This window comes from Pomacea canaliculata, linkage group LG6, assembly GCF_003073045.1.
Source record: "Pomacea canaliculata isolate SZHN2017 linkage group LG6, ASM307304v1, whole genome shotgun sequence".
NCBI classification, from domain to species: domain Eukaryota; kingdom Metazoa; phylum Mollusca; class Gastropoda; order Architaenioglossa; family Ampullariidae; genus Pomacea; species Pomacea canaliculata.
The window spans coordinates 10967918-10983998 of record NC_037595.1 but is presented as its reverse complement, the minus strand read 5'-3'; the positions used below and the strand labels follow the sequence as shown (position 1 = coordinate 10983998).

At 39.4% G+C, this 16081-nt stretch overlaps 1 protein-coding gene and 1 long non-coding RNA gene across 2 annotated transcripts in view; one reads left to right on the top strand and one right to left on the bottom strand.

Moving 5' to 3' along the window:
* Nucleotides 1-530: 530 nt before the first annotated feature.
* Nucleotides 531-1911, top strand: LOC112566695. The gene is made up of 4 exons (XR_003099675.1): nt 531-577; nt 693-758; nt 1012-1098; nt 1779-1911. It is a non-coding gene; the product is annotated as an uncharacterized LOC112566695 (long non-coding RNA).
* Nucleotides 985-16081, bottom strand: part of LOC112566684 (sulfotransferase 1A2-like) — a 44521-nt gene continuing 29424 nt past the window's right edge. The window contains exon 5 of the mRNA XM_025243003.1: nt 985-1885. Within this exon, the coding sequence (XP_025098788.1) occupies nt 1770-1885 (116 nt within the window). The 3' untranslated portion in view covers nt 985-1769. The remainder of the gene's footprint in view (nt 1886-16081) is intronic.

Genomic DNA, 16081 nt, shown 5'->3' with positions numbered 1-16081 from the left:
TCATCGTTTGCAGTACATTGTGAATGAATATATAATTTTTTTACTTTAATTTCATGATATAAAGAAAATTTGATTTAATTAAAATTGAAATTTAATAAAAATGATTTCATAAAAATACCGGTCGATTTGTTTTGAAATTTCTGATGGCAATTTGCGCAGTTAATGGTGGTGTATGAGTCTCCAGCTTAATGTTATTATTAAAGAAAGTTGAGATTAAAGAATGATGATGTAGTCATGTAGATAAAGAATAATTGTGTAAAGCCAGTTTGGAATGAGAAAGAAGAGCAGAAGACAACTGGAAGAAAAACGGTATTAGATATTCGATAAGACTTGTTGCCAGTAATGTAAGTAGCAGGCAGGAGGTCAAAATAAGAACAACATGTGTTACACCTGACAGGTCGTGGCTGGTCAAAGAGCAGATGTACTCTAAGCTGTGATGGAGACTGACTCACTCAAGCTACACATGTAGGACACGTCCTCCCGAGAAAGAGAGCAGAGATAACCTTTGGAGAACTGCCACGTGGTGTTTACAAGGATATGAGGGCACATCTTTACATCCTTAGTGTTTAATTGACAGGTAAGCTTTTGCAAGCAGTAAAACTAAATGTTATTACTGCATCTAAATAGGACAAGATGTTCACTGTACATTTGTCTAATATACAATTTTGTGTTTTTCGAAATTTGCAAAACAGACTCCGACTGCCCCCTAAAGGACTTGAGTGTCCAACGATGCACGGCACTCCCAGCACAGTGCTCAGGTAAGACCATGTAGGAGAATGATTGCATACATCATCTATCGCTTTACCCCGAACTCATGTACAGGTTCACGAAAGGGTAAAGTACTCACGTGATATCAACAGTGACCTCTATAAACTCAGTGCCTTAGAGAATGTGCAAAAAACAACCTTCACTCATTTCCCACTTTTTTCCAAGGAAAGTCAACTCTGGCGACACGTGCCACCGACAACACACAATAATTTTTGTTCTTTTGTCTTAATCACACATTAATAGTTTGGACATACACCAAGCCGTGCACACCAACACGCCTGACGAGACAGAATGGTATCATCAGTGCTTTCGACGGCATACAAATATAAGGTTGTATTCAATTTTCTGATTATAAATAGAAGTCTTCCCGAAAAATTATCTATAAAATTATTTTTCTAATTGGGTTGATATTATTTACTTTCTCTTAGAATAGATGTATGCATCTTCAGTAGTTACAATATAGTTTTACACCTCGTCTCGTCTTGAAGCTGCATCAATCACTCATTTTCATATCAAACATAGAGGCTTTACATTTATCAGACGAATCTTCTATTTATACGAGGTAAATTCTTCATCATTCAGACAGCTCTATGTAATGACTATCGTTCACATCATTGACAATACTTTATTGTTCTTGTGTACGCATTCATGTGAGTATGTAGCCTGTACACTAATTAGACTGGCTAACTTTATGGACATTACGTAGCTTTATTATTACTTTTTGGAGACAATATTTATCGATAGCTGTGTCCTGATTAAAACACCATGTTTACTGTCGGTATCTAGAGTTTCTGATTGTCATTGAGAAAGAGCATCGTTTTCCTGTTTACTCATTATAACAACAGTAGACAGATCATCAGTATGGGGCAGGGATTTACACAAATTTATGAGTACTGAAACAATAGTGACAAAGTCTGGAATATCGAGTTGAACAAAGAATGAATTGTCTGATAAAAGACACTATATCTGCTGGTAGTAAGATTTGCAATGTGTTGATTTAATTATTCAAGTTGGTAGCGAAGGAGACTTTTGAAGCCGGCCATCTTCTTTCGGACGACCTTCTCGAACTCCTCGTTCTGCGCCACAGTGAACCAGTTCTTCCAGTCTCCTACAACTCCTGCAGATATTACACTGAATAGTTTGACTCACAGAACATTTGTAAGAACAGGTGAGTGGGTTCAAAAATTAGTGTAAGTTTAACAGAAATTAAAGAAATAATATCGCTGCTAGAGTATGAACATTTTACTGCCCAGATGCCTAGTAGGCCTAGCTGTGGTCATAATTTAGCATTGTAATTTTGATGAGCATAAATGGTTAATTTCATGCTTTGATTTAAAAGGTATTATTACTACTACTATCATCATCATCATTATCATCAGCATCAGCATCAGCATCAGCATCATCATAACTTCTTGAAAATTTAAAAAAAAGGTAGTAGATCAGGTACGCTTTTTCCCAGTTTTCCTTGAAAAGAGGAAGGAAGAATAGGAAGAAATTAAAGAAAAAACTAATGTGTTTTTAGGCTTAGATATTATTTTTATTTTGTTTTTACAGATATTAATTTACCTTTCCGATAAATTGGTCCAATCAAATGTTAGCGTTGTGTGCTACTCGCAGATTGAGCATGTTTGTTGATGCGACATTTCTCAACACGCCTGGCAGAAAGGTCTTCCTCTGTGTGTTCCAGGAACTGGTCATACGTTCCATCTGATCAACACCATTCTGAATTGAATACTAACAAAACCAAAAACATAAAAATAACACAGAAATGCAAGGAAACGCAAAGAACACAGACAACGAGACGACTAACAGTTCCAGCAGCAATCTATCGAGCAACTAAACTACCAGCAGACGAAAAACCTACAGTCAACTAGCGAATTAATTTAACTGCAAACTATTTTATTTACATATATTGACATGAAAGTACAGTGTTGTGATTAGGACACCAAACCATGCTGTGTGAGGAATTTCGAGGTCTGTGTTTAGTCGGTTTAATCACAATCTGATTAACAACGTTGTAACATTGGTCTGTGTGGTTCGAGGTTCGAGGTTCTGTCCATCAGGGATAAAACTTGTTTGTTTAGGTGGTCAGACTTATATGATGATAGTCTTTGCACAACGACCACTATGTCATACACCAGGGCTACGTGGTTATAAGCTTCACCTCATCACTGGCTTCCCTCACTAACTACATCACCAAAGTGGTGTAGGAAGATGCTCGTCGTGTGGGGGACAAACTCCATGCTGACAGTGAACAACTTTCATCTCCTTCTCACATCAGTATTAAAAGGACGACAGAGATCTTATCCCACTAATTCCATAGCGATTACACCATTTCTAGAAGCCGTGGATGAGTATGGAAAGAACCTTTTGCCACGAAGAGAACTTTTGCCAAATCCTTCGTGCAAATTGCTACAGCAGTCTTGAACATTGTGTGTGTGTGTGTGGTTTGTGTGTGCGTGCGAGGGCATGTAGTGTGTGACTGTAGGGGTATCTTTTTTTATTTCAGCTTTCAGGGAATATGTTTACCCTCTGTGGCGAGATAAATAAAGGCATACTACAGTATTATGTTTATATTTATAGGATTTATATATTAATTCCCTCACTATTATATCGCCATGCGCATGATAGAGCGGTGCAAGAGCAGTGAGTACTGTGACGTCCCTGGATACGAGGAATAAAGACACTGTGACTCTACTTGTGTAACTCCTCGTACGTCACACAGTAAAATGGATGCTCAGGATGATCGTCGAGCCTTCTCCAGCTTGTCACGTGGTCAAAGATGTCTCCATACGTCACTAAAGATTATGAGTTTATTTTAAATTTGTAGTAAAATCATAAATAATTGCGACAACTTCTTTTGTGGGAAAAAACTTTAAATGCAGTAATATGTCTCTACTTTCTTTGAAGTTCGTAACATCTAATCAAAACGTAAGTCGGAAGACAAAGAAACTACAAAACGTATTCTTTTAAACTGATTGTTCATTTTTTGAAACGTTTACTTGCTACACCGTTCTTACAAGACTCATGTTACTTAGTATTTTCTCTTCGAAATATAACCAAAGTATGATATTCTTTGTTTCATTTCGTCTTAAAAAAACTTAAAGCTTGCAAATCTCAATGACTCACAAGATCATCTAGCATAGTAGAAGAACTCTGGCCACGGTGGATATATTGCTATAGTAAATTTTTCTATGAGCAATAATTGACACGAAGCATCCTTGAGGTTCCGCGTGTGTGCACCACGTGACCTTTTTTCCAGTGACGGCCTTTGGCAGGTCCTTGGGAAGAGAAGGTGTGAAAAAAGGAAAACGAGCCCCCCCGGGAGGCGGTTTGAAAAACAGGTGGGGGGGACGCGAAGTACTCTGAGGCAAATCCAGTTCACGAAGTATTCGGTCCAAACAAGGAGGCGTTCTAGGGTTTCCTTCCAGCAACATGTGATCATCTGATGAAGCCAATTATTACCTTCACAGAAAAAAAATAATGTTTCACTGCCACCAGCAGATATATGCCATCTGACTGAACAATGATTTGTTGCAACAAGGATACGGTAACAACACACGTTTCCATTTGAATTTTTAAGAGATATCAGGGCTCATTCGCGTGGGATACCTTGTTTTTAAAAGACCATTTCTCTCTTTTTAGTTCTCAAAAAACTTATATCTGCCAAAGATGACCCTTACAAACCTTTACGGGCTCCTGCTACTTAACTGAAGTGTGCTGGTTGATATTTATTTCATAGTTACAGTTCACACACCCACGCACGAACGTAGGCAGACACACAGAAGGAGCTTAGTTGGCAATAAACAGAAAACAGTTAAACACTCAATTAAATATAAATGAAAATGAAGAGCGGTGAGTGCGTGTGTGGAGATTTTTTGTGTAGAGGGAGGTTCGTGATCCTCTTACCTGAACTCGGGTAACCGGCAACAATGACGTCGTCAGGTCTAAGGTCAAAGTTGTGGATATAACTCAAGCGGTCTGCTAGGCCAAGTTCGTGTTTTAAGGGTGGAGCGTATGTCCTCGCCAATAAACCACCGATCGTTGCCGATTATATCTTTGATGCACCCCATATCCATCTTACTAACACAAGGACTTGAGTAAAACTAAGAAGTTCCCGCGGTAAGTAACATGTACTCTGCCTGTAGTAACAGGACCGCCGGGTAGTCGACAAGTTGTGAGGTGGCGGGTCTGCACACTGAGCTGCTACGTGCACCAGAAGTCGTAAACCCCTGTACCTTGGATTAACTTTCATCGCTTTGAACTCCTGTCACCTCCGCTATAACCTCAAAATTAAGATTTTAAGAAGTTTGAGCCACACTCCAGCCGTGACTTTGTTTATGAGTCATGGCTTTGCAGTACATTGTGAATGATATATAAATTTTTTACTTTAATTTCATGATATACAGAAAATTTAATTAATTAATTTAAAATTTAATTAATATAATTCATAAAAATCCGGTCGATTTGTTTTGAAATTTCTGATGGCAATTTGCGCAGTTAATGGTGGCTGTAATAGTCTCCAGCTTAATTTATTAAAGAATGTTGAGATTAAAGATATGATGCATGTGTCATTCAGATAAAGAAATATTGTAAGCCCAGTTTGGAATGAGAAAGAAGAGCCAGAAGACAACTGGAGAAAACGGTATTAGTATTCGATAAGACTTTTTGCAGTTAATGTTTAAGTAGCAGGCAGGAGGTCAAAATACGAACATACATGTGTTACACTTGACAGGTCGTGGCTGCTCAAAGAGCAGATGTACTTCTAAAGCTGGGATGGAGACTGACTGACTCACTAAAGCTAACACATGTAGGAAACGTCCTCCCGATCAAGTGTTTAGAGAGCAGATAAGCTTTGGAGAACTGCCACGTGTTGTTTACAAGGATAATGAGGCACATCTTTACATCCTTACGTGTTTTAATTGACAGGTAAGCTTTGCAGCAGTTAAAACTAAATTAATGACAACTCTGTCTCAGAGTTATTACTGCATCTAAATAGGACAAATGTTTCATGTACATTTGTCTAATATACCAATTTTTGTTTTTCGAAAACATTAACATATTTGCAAAAACTCCAACTGCCCTAAATGACTTTGAGTGTTTGACGATGCACGCACTCCCAGCACAGTGCTCAGGTGACCATGTAGAGAATGATTGCATACCATCATCTATCGCTGTTACCCGAACTCATGTACAGGTTCACTAAGGGTCACAAGTCGACGTTGCATCTCAGCAGTGACCTCCATAAAACTCAGTCACTTAGAGAACGTGCCAAAAAACTACCTTCACTTCTTTCCACCTTTTTTCAAGGAAAGTCACCTTCTCTGGCGACACGTGCCACCGACAACACACAATAATTTTGTGTTCTTTGTTTTTAATCACACATTAATAGTTTGGACATACACCAAAGCCGTTGCACACCAACGCGTCTGACGAGACAGAATGGGATCATCAGTGCTTTCGACCGGCATTTTAAAATTTAAGGTTGTATTCAATTTTCTGATTATAACTAGGAGTCTTCCCGAAAAATTATCTATAAATTATTTTTCTAATTGGGTTGTATATTTACTTTGTCTTAGCATAGACGTATGGCCATCTTCAGTAGTTACAATATAGTTTTACACCACGTCTCGTCTTGAGCAGCATCAATCACTGATTTTCATATCAAACATAGAGGGTTTACATTATTAGAGAATCTTCTATTTATACGAGGTAAATTCTTCATCATTCAGACAGCTCTATGTAATGACTATCGTTCGCCACATTGACAATACCTTTATTGTTCTTTGAGTATGTAGCCTGTACACTACATTAGACTGGCTAACTTTTATGGACATAACGTAGCTTTATTATTACTTTTTGGAGACAATTTTATCCATAGTTAAGTGTCCTGATTAAAACACCGTGTTTACTGTCGTATCTAGATTTTCTGATTGTCATTGAGAAAGAGATCGTTTTCCTGTTTTACTCATTATAACAAAAGTAAACAGATCATCAGTATGGGGTAGGGACTTACAGACATTTCTAATGAGTACTTAAACAATAGTGACAAAGTCTGGCATTCGAGAAGAACAAAGATATGAATTGTCTGATGAAAAGACACTATATCTGCTGGTAGTAGATTTTGCAATGTGTTGATTTAATTATTTCAAGTTTGGTAACGAAGGAGAACTTTTGTAGCCGCCAGCTCCCTCTTCTTTCGGACGACCTCCTCGAACTCCTCGTTCTGCGCCACATGAGTAGCACTTATCATACACCGACTAGATAGTTTCAGGTCCAGTTTTTTTTCTCCCTACTTTCCTGCAGATATGACACTGAATAGTTTGACTCATAGAACATTTTGTCAGAACAGGTGAGGTGTTCAAAAATTTAGTGTAAATTGAACAAGAATTAAAGAAAATAATATCACTGCTAGAGTATGAACATTTTATGGCCCAGATGCCAGTAGGCCTAGATCTCTGTGGTCGGTAATAGCGAACACTTATGCATTGATTTGATGAACATAACATGGTTATTTCATGCTCTGATTGAAAAGGTATTTACTCTACATATCATCATCATCCCCTCCTCATCAGCAGCAGCAGCAGCTCATCAGCACTCAGCATCACCATCATCACTTTTGAAACTTAAAAATTCGCCTATGTAGTAGATCAGGTTCCCATTTTTTCTTGAAAACCGGGCAAGGAAAGGAAGAATAGGAAGAAATTAAAGACTACAACAAAAATAAAAAAAAAAACTAATGTGTTTTAGCTTAGATATTATTTTTAATTTTGTTTTTACAGATTACTTTACCTTTCCGATAAAATATGGTCCAATCAAATGTAGCGTTGTGTGCCATTCGCAGATTGAGCATGTTGTTGATGCGCATTTCCAAACCACCGCCTGGCAGAAAGATCTTCCTCTGTGTGTCTCCCAAGAACTTGGTCAATACGTTCAGCTGATCACACCATTCTGAATAGAATAAACAACTAAACCAAAAAAAACCAAATACACAGAAACAAGGAACAACCAAAGAACACAGACAACGAGACGACTAACAGTCCAGCAGCAATCTATCTACCAACTAAGCTAATCACAGTAAAAAAAACAGAATCAACTAGCGATTATTTAACTGCAAACTTTTATTTACATATATTCACATGAAATACCAGTGTTGTGATCTAGGACAACAAACCAGTGCCTGTGTGGGAATTTTCGAGGTCTGTGTTTAGTCGGTTTATCACAATCTGATTAACAACGCTGTAACATTTGGTCTGTGTGGTTCGAGGTTCTGTCTTCGAGGATAAAACATGTTTTGATGAGGTGTTCAAGACTTATATGATGATAGTCTTTGCACAACGACCACTATGTCATACACCAGGGCTACGTGGTTTAAGGCTCTCACATCATCACTGATTCCCTCACCAAACTACATCACAACAGTGGAGTAGGAAGATGCTCGTGTGTTGGGGGCAAACCCATGCTGACAGTGAACAACTTTCATCTCCTTCTCACATCAGTATTGAGAGGGGCGACAGAAAAATCTTATCCCACTGGTTCCTTAGCCATACATCATTTCTAGAAGCCGTGGCTGAGTATGGAAAGAACCTTTTGCCACGAAGAGACTTTTGCCAAATCCTTCATGCAAATTTGTACAGCAGTCTGTGAACATTGTGGTGTGTGTGTGTGTGTGTGTGTTGTGTGTGCGCGCGAGTGCATGTGTGTTTGTCTCTTTCAACTCTGTGTGCTGACTGTAGGTAGTCTTTTTTTATTTACAAAAGCTTTCGGAGATATGTTTACCTCTGTGGCGAGATAAATAGAGGCATACACTACTGTATTATGTTTATATTTATAGCAGTTATATATAATCTCCCTCGCCATTCATGTCGCCATGCGCAGAACGAGGCGTGCAAGAGTAGTGAGTACGGTGTGACGTCGCTGGCGGATACCAGTAATACGACCGATGATCTTACTTGTGTTAGCTCCTCGTACGTCACACAGTAAAATGGATGCTCAGGATGATCGTCGATCGCCTTCTCCAGCTTGTCACGTGGTGAAAGACGTCTCCTACGTAACTAAAGATTATGAGTTATTTGAAAATTTGTAGTAAAATCATAATAATTGGTGACAACTTCTTTGTGGGAAAACCTTCAGTGTAAGTAAATATGTCTTTTACTTTCTTTGAAAAATACCGTAACTCTTAATCAAAACGTAAGTCGCAAGACCAAAGAAACTACAAAAACCTATTCTTTTTAAATTTGATTGTTCATTTTTTAAAACGTTTATTTGCTACACCGTTATTACAAGACTCGTGTTATCCTTAGTATTTTCTCTTTGAAATTAACAAAGTATGAATATTCTTTGTTTCATTTCGTCTTAAAAAAACTTAACGCTTGCAAATCTCAATGACTCACAGCCATTCATCTAGCATTGTAGGAAGAAACTCTGGCCACGGTGGATAATATTGGCATGTAGTAAGCTTTTCTTGAAGACAATAACAACACGAAGACATCCCTTGAGTTCCTTGTGATGTGCACCACCTTGACCTTTTTTTCAGTGCGACGGCCTTTGGCAGGTCCTTGAAGAGAAGGTGCGTGAAAAGAGCGCGAGTTTGACGGGTGGCGGGAGGATGCGACTAGTGTCTGAGGCAAACTCCAGGACCACGTTAGAATCCGGTCCAAACAAGGGAGGTGGATCCAGGGTTCCTTCCAGCAACATCGTAGACTCATCTGATGAAGCCAGTTATTACCTTCACACAATAAAAAAATAATGTTTCACCTGCCACCAGAATATAACACGAACAATGATTTATTGCAACAAGGATACGGGTAACAAAACACGTTCCATTTTACTATTTTTAAGAGATATCAGGGCTAATCGCCGTGGGATACCTTGTTTAAAATGTTATTGAAGACCATTTCTCCTTTTAGTTTCTAAAAAAAAAAACTTACTTTGCCCAAGATGACCCTCACCACCTTTACGGGGCTCCTGCTACTTAAGTGAAGTGTGCCTGGTTGATATTTATTTATAGTTACAGTTCACACACACCCACGCACGCACGCACGCACGCACGCACGTAGGCAGACACACAGAAGGAGCTTATTGGAATAAAACAGAAAAAGTAAACAATTAATATAAATGAATGTGAAAGCGGTGAGTGCGTGTGTGTGTGAATTTTGTGTAGGGGAGGCGTGATCCCTTTACCTGACCTCGGGTAACCGGCCACAATGACGTCGTCACCGGTCTAAGGTCAAAGTTGTGGATGTAACTCAAGCGGTCGCGAGGCTAAGTTTGTGTTTCAAGGGTGGAAGGTATGGTCCTCGCCAAGAAACCACCGATCGTTGCCAAATTTATCTTTGATGCACACCATATCCATCTTACTAACACAGCGATTTTGAGTAAAACGAAGAAGTGTCGCTGGTAAAAGTAAACATGTACTCTGCCTGTAGTAACAGGACCGCCGGGTAGTCGACAAGTTGTGACCGGTGCGGTCTGCACACTGAGCTCTAAGTGCACAGCAGTCGTATAAAACCTCGTGTACTCTTGATTAAACTTTCATCGCTCGAACTCCTGTTCACCTCGCTATAACCTCAACAATTAAGATTTAAAGAAGTCTGAGCCACGCTCCCAGTTGTGACTTTGTTTATGAGCCATTGTTTGCAGTTACAGTGTGAATGAATATATGATTTTAGTCAGGGCTTCTGCTTACGCAAAAAATTGCGTACAGTACGCATTAAAAGTTCGGAGGACCCCTTCAATTTTCATCAATGGGGTCCCATTCAAATTTGGGCGAAGAACAGGGACCCCTTAAAAATCTGAATAAAATCTGGGACCCCACAGAATTTAGCCTTAGCAGAAGCCCTGTTTAGTTTTAGAATTTTTTAATTACAAAGACGCTACATGTAACAAAAAATCACATCGTCTTGAAAACAATGCAGTGTGTGTATGTGATGTATGCATTTGAGTTATTAAATTCAGCGTTTGTTTTCCAAAAGAAGAAAAAAAGGGGATTTATGAAAAGAAAAACTGGTCAGGTTTTTAAAACTTTCTCTGTTTCGTTCCTAAATGCGTAACAGATTGCATTATATGTCACGTAAATGCATACATTATACACATATTTTAATGTCAGGTTATAAAGTATAAACACAAATTATTTCTGTTTTTAATGTCTTTAAAGTGAAGCTGAAACTTTCACACCCAATAAAGACTGGCAATTAGTAATCTGTAACGATGTATTGTGTATATAAGTGTATGCATAATTATATAAAAGTTATAGATTATCGCTTATCTGCTTATAGAGCAGGTTATTTTTAGAAAAATACTTAATCAGGTGTAGGTTTTTTATTCATTTTAATGTGAAAACCCTACTTGTGTCACAAAGATCTAGAATGTCAGTCACCCTCGGATTTTTTCCTTTTCGTTTGATTTCTTCGCACTTACGCCTTAGTCTGTGTACGTAGTACCTCTCTGGTGTTGCCCGCCGCACGGCCTGACCTAGTTAACACGCTGCACACACGTGGTCGCAAACATTGTTGTTACCACAGTAGAGTCTGAGGTTGTAATTCTGTTCGTAGATGAATGCAATACTAAAGGAGAAACACGGTGTAGCATTCAAGCACATGTCAGAATGGAGACACGTCGAACGTATGACGTCAGCCTACATTTTGACATCACGTCGTGACGCAGAATAATTTTAGAGTTTCTCTAGGACGTATAATTATAATATTCTAAACGTTTTCCCGCATGCAGCGGATATCTGTTACGACGACAGACCTGGGAATTATTAGCGATACCTTGAGGAAGTGACATTAACACCTGTACTACCACAGGGTAGTGCCGTCAACAGCTTCTCTACAGAAAGGTAGCTTGAAAATATAGACTTCCTTGAAACTCACCACAGTAAGGCTGCTCTGCATGCAAGTTGTGAACCCATAGTGCTGTTGTTTGATTTCAATATATTAATTCATAATTTTGAGGGGGAACCGCAGAATAACGGTTCACCCCGCCTGGTTCTTTTGCTTTAATTCACCAGTCGACAGTTCATGCGAACACGCCGACGATCTGCTCTCTTGGATAACTCTGTGACCGTCGGTTTATTAGTTTCTGCTGTATTAACTACTCACCCCATTTTGGATACATCCGTCAATCATCGTCTCGGGTGAGCTCCTGTATTAACTAATCATCACTTTCGGATACAATCTGCGATCGGATACAGCCACTCTTCACAAAAAAGTCCACTGATGGTGTGCTTTAATGTTCCTTCGTAAGTACTGGTGTATAATGTAAAGCACTTTGATTCAGGTATGACCTGCAGTTGTAAGACTGGATAAGTACACGACTTCAACTGTCCACTAAAGACTTTGAGTGTTCGGCGATGTACGGCATAAGTCAGTGGTCCGCGGCTGACAGTCGTCATATGTCAGCAAAGTGATGTTTAAATGATGCAATTCCTCACATTAACATTTTAATCACAAATAACGAGGTACGTAGTTTTATGTAACTTATCACTATACTGCTGTCACAAAAGGACATTTAGTTTGAATTGTAATGAACAAATGCGGCAATTTAAATTTAAATCAATAGTACACAGACGGATTTTTAGGCCTTGGTGGTCCGCCATATGTTTTACTTAAAGTGGTCCGGCGGTCCGAAATACTTTTGAGAACCACTTGTCTTTAAACGAACGTTTCCAAAATTCTTCACTCCTTTCCCACTTTTTTCAGGAGTCATTTTGGCGACACGTGCCCCCACACACACAATATTTTTTTTTTCTTTGTTTAATCACACATTCATAGTTTGGACATACACCAAGCCGTGCACACCACACGGCCTGACGAGGACAGAATGGTCATCGGTGCTTCTCGCGGATTCAACATATGAGGTTGCATTCAATTTTCTGATATAAATAGAAGTTTTCTTATAATATTTTTTTCTAATTGGTTTGATAATATTTACTTTGTCTTGTAGAATAGATGTTATGCTTTCAGTAGTTTACAATATCAGTTTTACACCGCGTCTCGTCTTCAAGCTGCATTCATCACTGTTATTCAATCAACATAGAGTGTACATTATTAGACGAATCAGTCTGTTTATACGAAGGTAAATTCCTCATCATTCAGACAGCTCTATGTAATGACTATCGTTCACCCACATTGACCAATACTTTATTGTTTTTGTGAGTATTGGAGTCTGATACACGTATAAGTGTCTGTCAGACGGCTAACGTTTATGGAATCGATTACGTGGCTTTATTATTATTTTTTGGAGACGATACTATCGTAGCTTGTGTCCGCACTAACCACTGTGCTTCCTTGTCGGTATCTAGAGGCTTTCTGGTTTTCCATAGAGAAAAAACGTCCGTTTCTTGCTCATGCTCATTATAAACAGTAGACAAGCATCAGTATCTGGGGTACGACTTACAGACTTTATGAGTACTGGAAACAATAGTGACAAAGTCTGGAAATCGAAGAGACACGAAGACATGAATTGTCTGATAAAAAGAGCACTATCTGCTGGTAGTAAAGCTTTGCAAGGTGTTGATTTATTTTCAAGTTGGTAACGAAGGCGACTTTGTAGCGGCCATCTTTCTTTCGGACGAGCCTCCTTCGAACTCCTCGTCTTGCGGCCACAGTTGAACCAGTTCTTCCAGTCTCTTACAACTCTGCAGATTTACAATGAATAGTCTTGCTCTGAGCATTGTCAGACAGGTGAGTGGTAGAAACCTCTTGTAAATTTAACGAATTAAAGAAATAATATACCGCGCTAGAGTATGGAACGTTATACTGCAATTAGGCCTGGCTCGTGTTCACACTTTAGTATATGTAATTTTGATGAGCATACAATGGTGATTTTCATGCTCTGATTAAAAATTTATTATCATTATATTCTTCGTGTTGTTTGTTGTTTATGTCTTGCTACCCTCTTACTTGTCCCCCATTATTATATTAACTTTTTCTGAAATTTTAAATTAAGGGTCGTAGATCAGTTACGCTTTTTCAGTTTTCCTTGAAAGGGGAAGATAGAGAAAGGGAAAGGAGGAAATTTAAAAAAGAAAAAAACACTAAATTTTCTTTCGCTTAGATATACTTTTAATTTCTGTTCTTTACAGAATATCTTTACCTTTCTGAAAGCATGGTGCGATCAATTAGCGTCCTTGTGGACATTCGCAGATTGCCATGTTGGTTGATGTGACACTTCTTCAACCACCGCCGGCAGAAGATCTTCCTCTCGTGTCTCCAGGGAACTGGTCAATACTTTCCAGGCTGCATCAGCACCATTCTGATGGAATAAACATCTACAACCAAAAACATGAAATAAACACAGAAACGAAACAATCAACACGAAACACAGAACAAACGAGACGACCAACACGTCCAACAGCAAACTATCTAGCCACACCAGAATATAACCACAGAAAACCCTACAGCAACTGCGAATTAATTTAACGCCAAACTATATGATTCTACATATATTCACATGGAGTACAGTTTTGTGCTAGGACAACAACCGTGACCTGTGTGAGGATTTCCGAGGTCTGTGTTTAGTCGTTTATCACAACCGTTGATTACAACGTCTGTAACATTCGTCTGTGTCGCTTCGCGTTCTGTCCAACCAAGCTAAAAACTTGTTTAGCTGGTCAAGACTAACATGATCGATAGTTTGCACACAAGCCTATGTATACACCAGGGGTAAGAGGGTTTAATGCTCTCACCTCATTCACAGACTTTCTCTCACCAACTACATTCACGTGGCGTCAGGAAGATGCTCGGCGTTGGTGGGGGGGGGTGAACTCCATTCTGACAGTGAACAACGTTCATATATCTTCTCTCAGTTATTGAGAGACTACAGAAATTTCTCTTACTGGTTCCCTAGCATTACATTATTTCTAGAGCCAAGCCCGCTCCATTTGGAGAACTATTTACCAGGACAGAGCGCTTTTCCACTTCTTTAACCGTGTGTGTGTGTTTGTGGTGTGTGAAACTGTGTAGGTTGACGTGTTGGTAGTCTTCTTTCTTTTTTTAGAAATGTTAGACGAAAATGATGTGTAGGCTCTGTTAGAGAGATCTATTAGAAGTCATCCAATAATATATTGTGTTCTTTTATGCATTTATATATAATCTCCTCGCCATTCATGTCGCCATGCGCATGAGGAGATGTGCAAGAGGCGTGACCGCTCTGTACGTCCCTGTATCGAGGAGATAAGACACTGATGATCTACTTTGTGACAAACTCCTGTACGTCACACAGTAAAATGGATGCTGCAGGATGATCGTCGATCGCCTTTCCCGCTTGTCACGTGGTGAAAGGCCTCTCCATACCCAAACGATTATGAGTTATTTTAAAATTCTTAGTAAATATATAATTTGCGACAACTTCTTTGCATAATACTTTAATTAGCAGTATTGTCTCTGGCTTTCTTGAAGTTTCGTAACTGCAATCAAAAAAGTAAGTCGGAGGACAAAGGAAACTACAAAAAAATATTTTAAATGATGTTTCATTTTTAAACTTATTTGCTACCGTTATACCAGACTGTGTTACTTAGTATTTCTTTTCCATTATAACAAAGCTAATATTGTTGTTTCATTTCGTCTTAAAAAACTTAACGCTTGCCAACTCTCATGACTCACGCCATATTAGCATAGTAGAGAATGAAACGCTGGCCACGGTGGATGTTCTGCGCTGTAGTAAGTTTTTCTGAAATAACAATACAAAGGACACGAAGACCATCGTGAGGTTCCGCGTGATGTGCACCACCTTGACCTTTTTGTTCAGTGACGGCCTTTGCAGGTACTTGAAGAGAGGTGCAGTGAAAGAGCGCGAGGTTTGACAGGTGGGAGGCGCGCTGGTGTCTGAGGCTGACTCCAGGGACCACCGTTAGAATCCGGTCCAACCACAGGAGAGGCGGACTTCCAGGGTTCTCCAGGCACATGTAGATCTGATGAAGCCAGTTGGTTACTTCCACACATAGAATAATGTCTTTACTCCACCACATCAGGCCCGTTCCTTAGGCCCCCGCGGGGCCCGCAGGCAAAGGGCATGTGCGGGGCCCTCACGCCACTCACACGGTTTTAGTTGGGACTCTAGTCACTTTTTTCCGTAGGGTATCTCGGTCTCTATCATTGACCCACGCTGCATCACACATTTACACATAAGCTTACGATAATTTATTTCGTAACGTTGTCAATAGGTTACAACGAAGGGAACCCTACGACAGGCAACCAGTCTGCAGTCTAGTGAGGTCTGACGTTGATGGGTTTGCATACGCATATACAGTAACAGCACAACACACCACACCGACACACCGAATGGAAAGACATTTTAGATTAGTACCAAA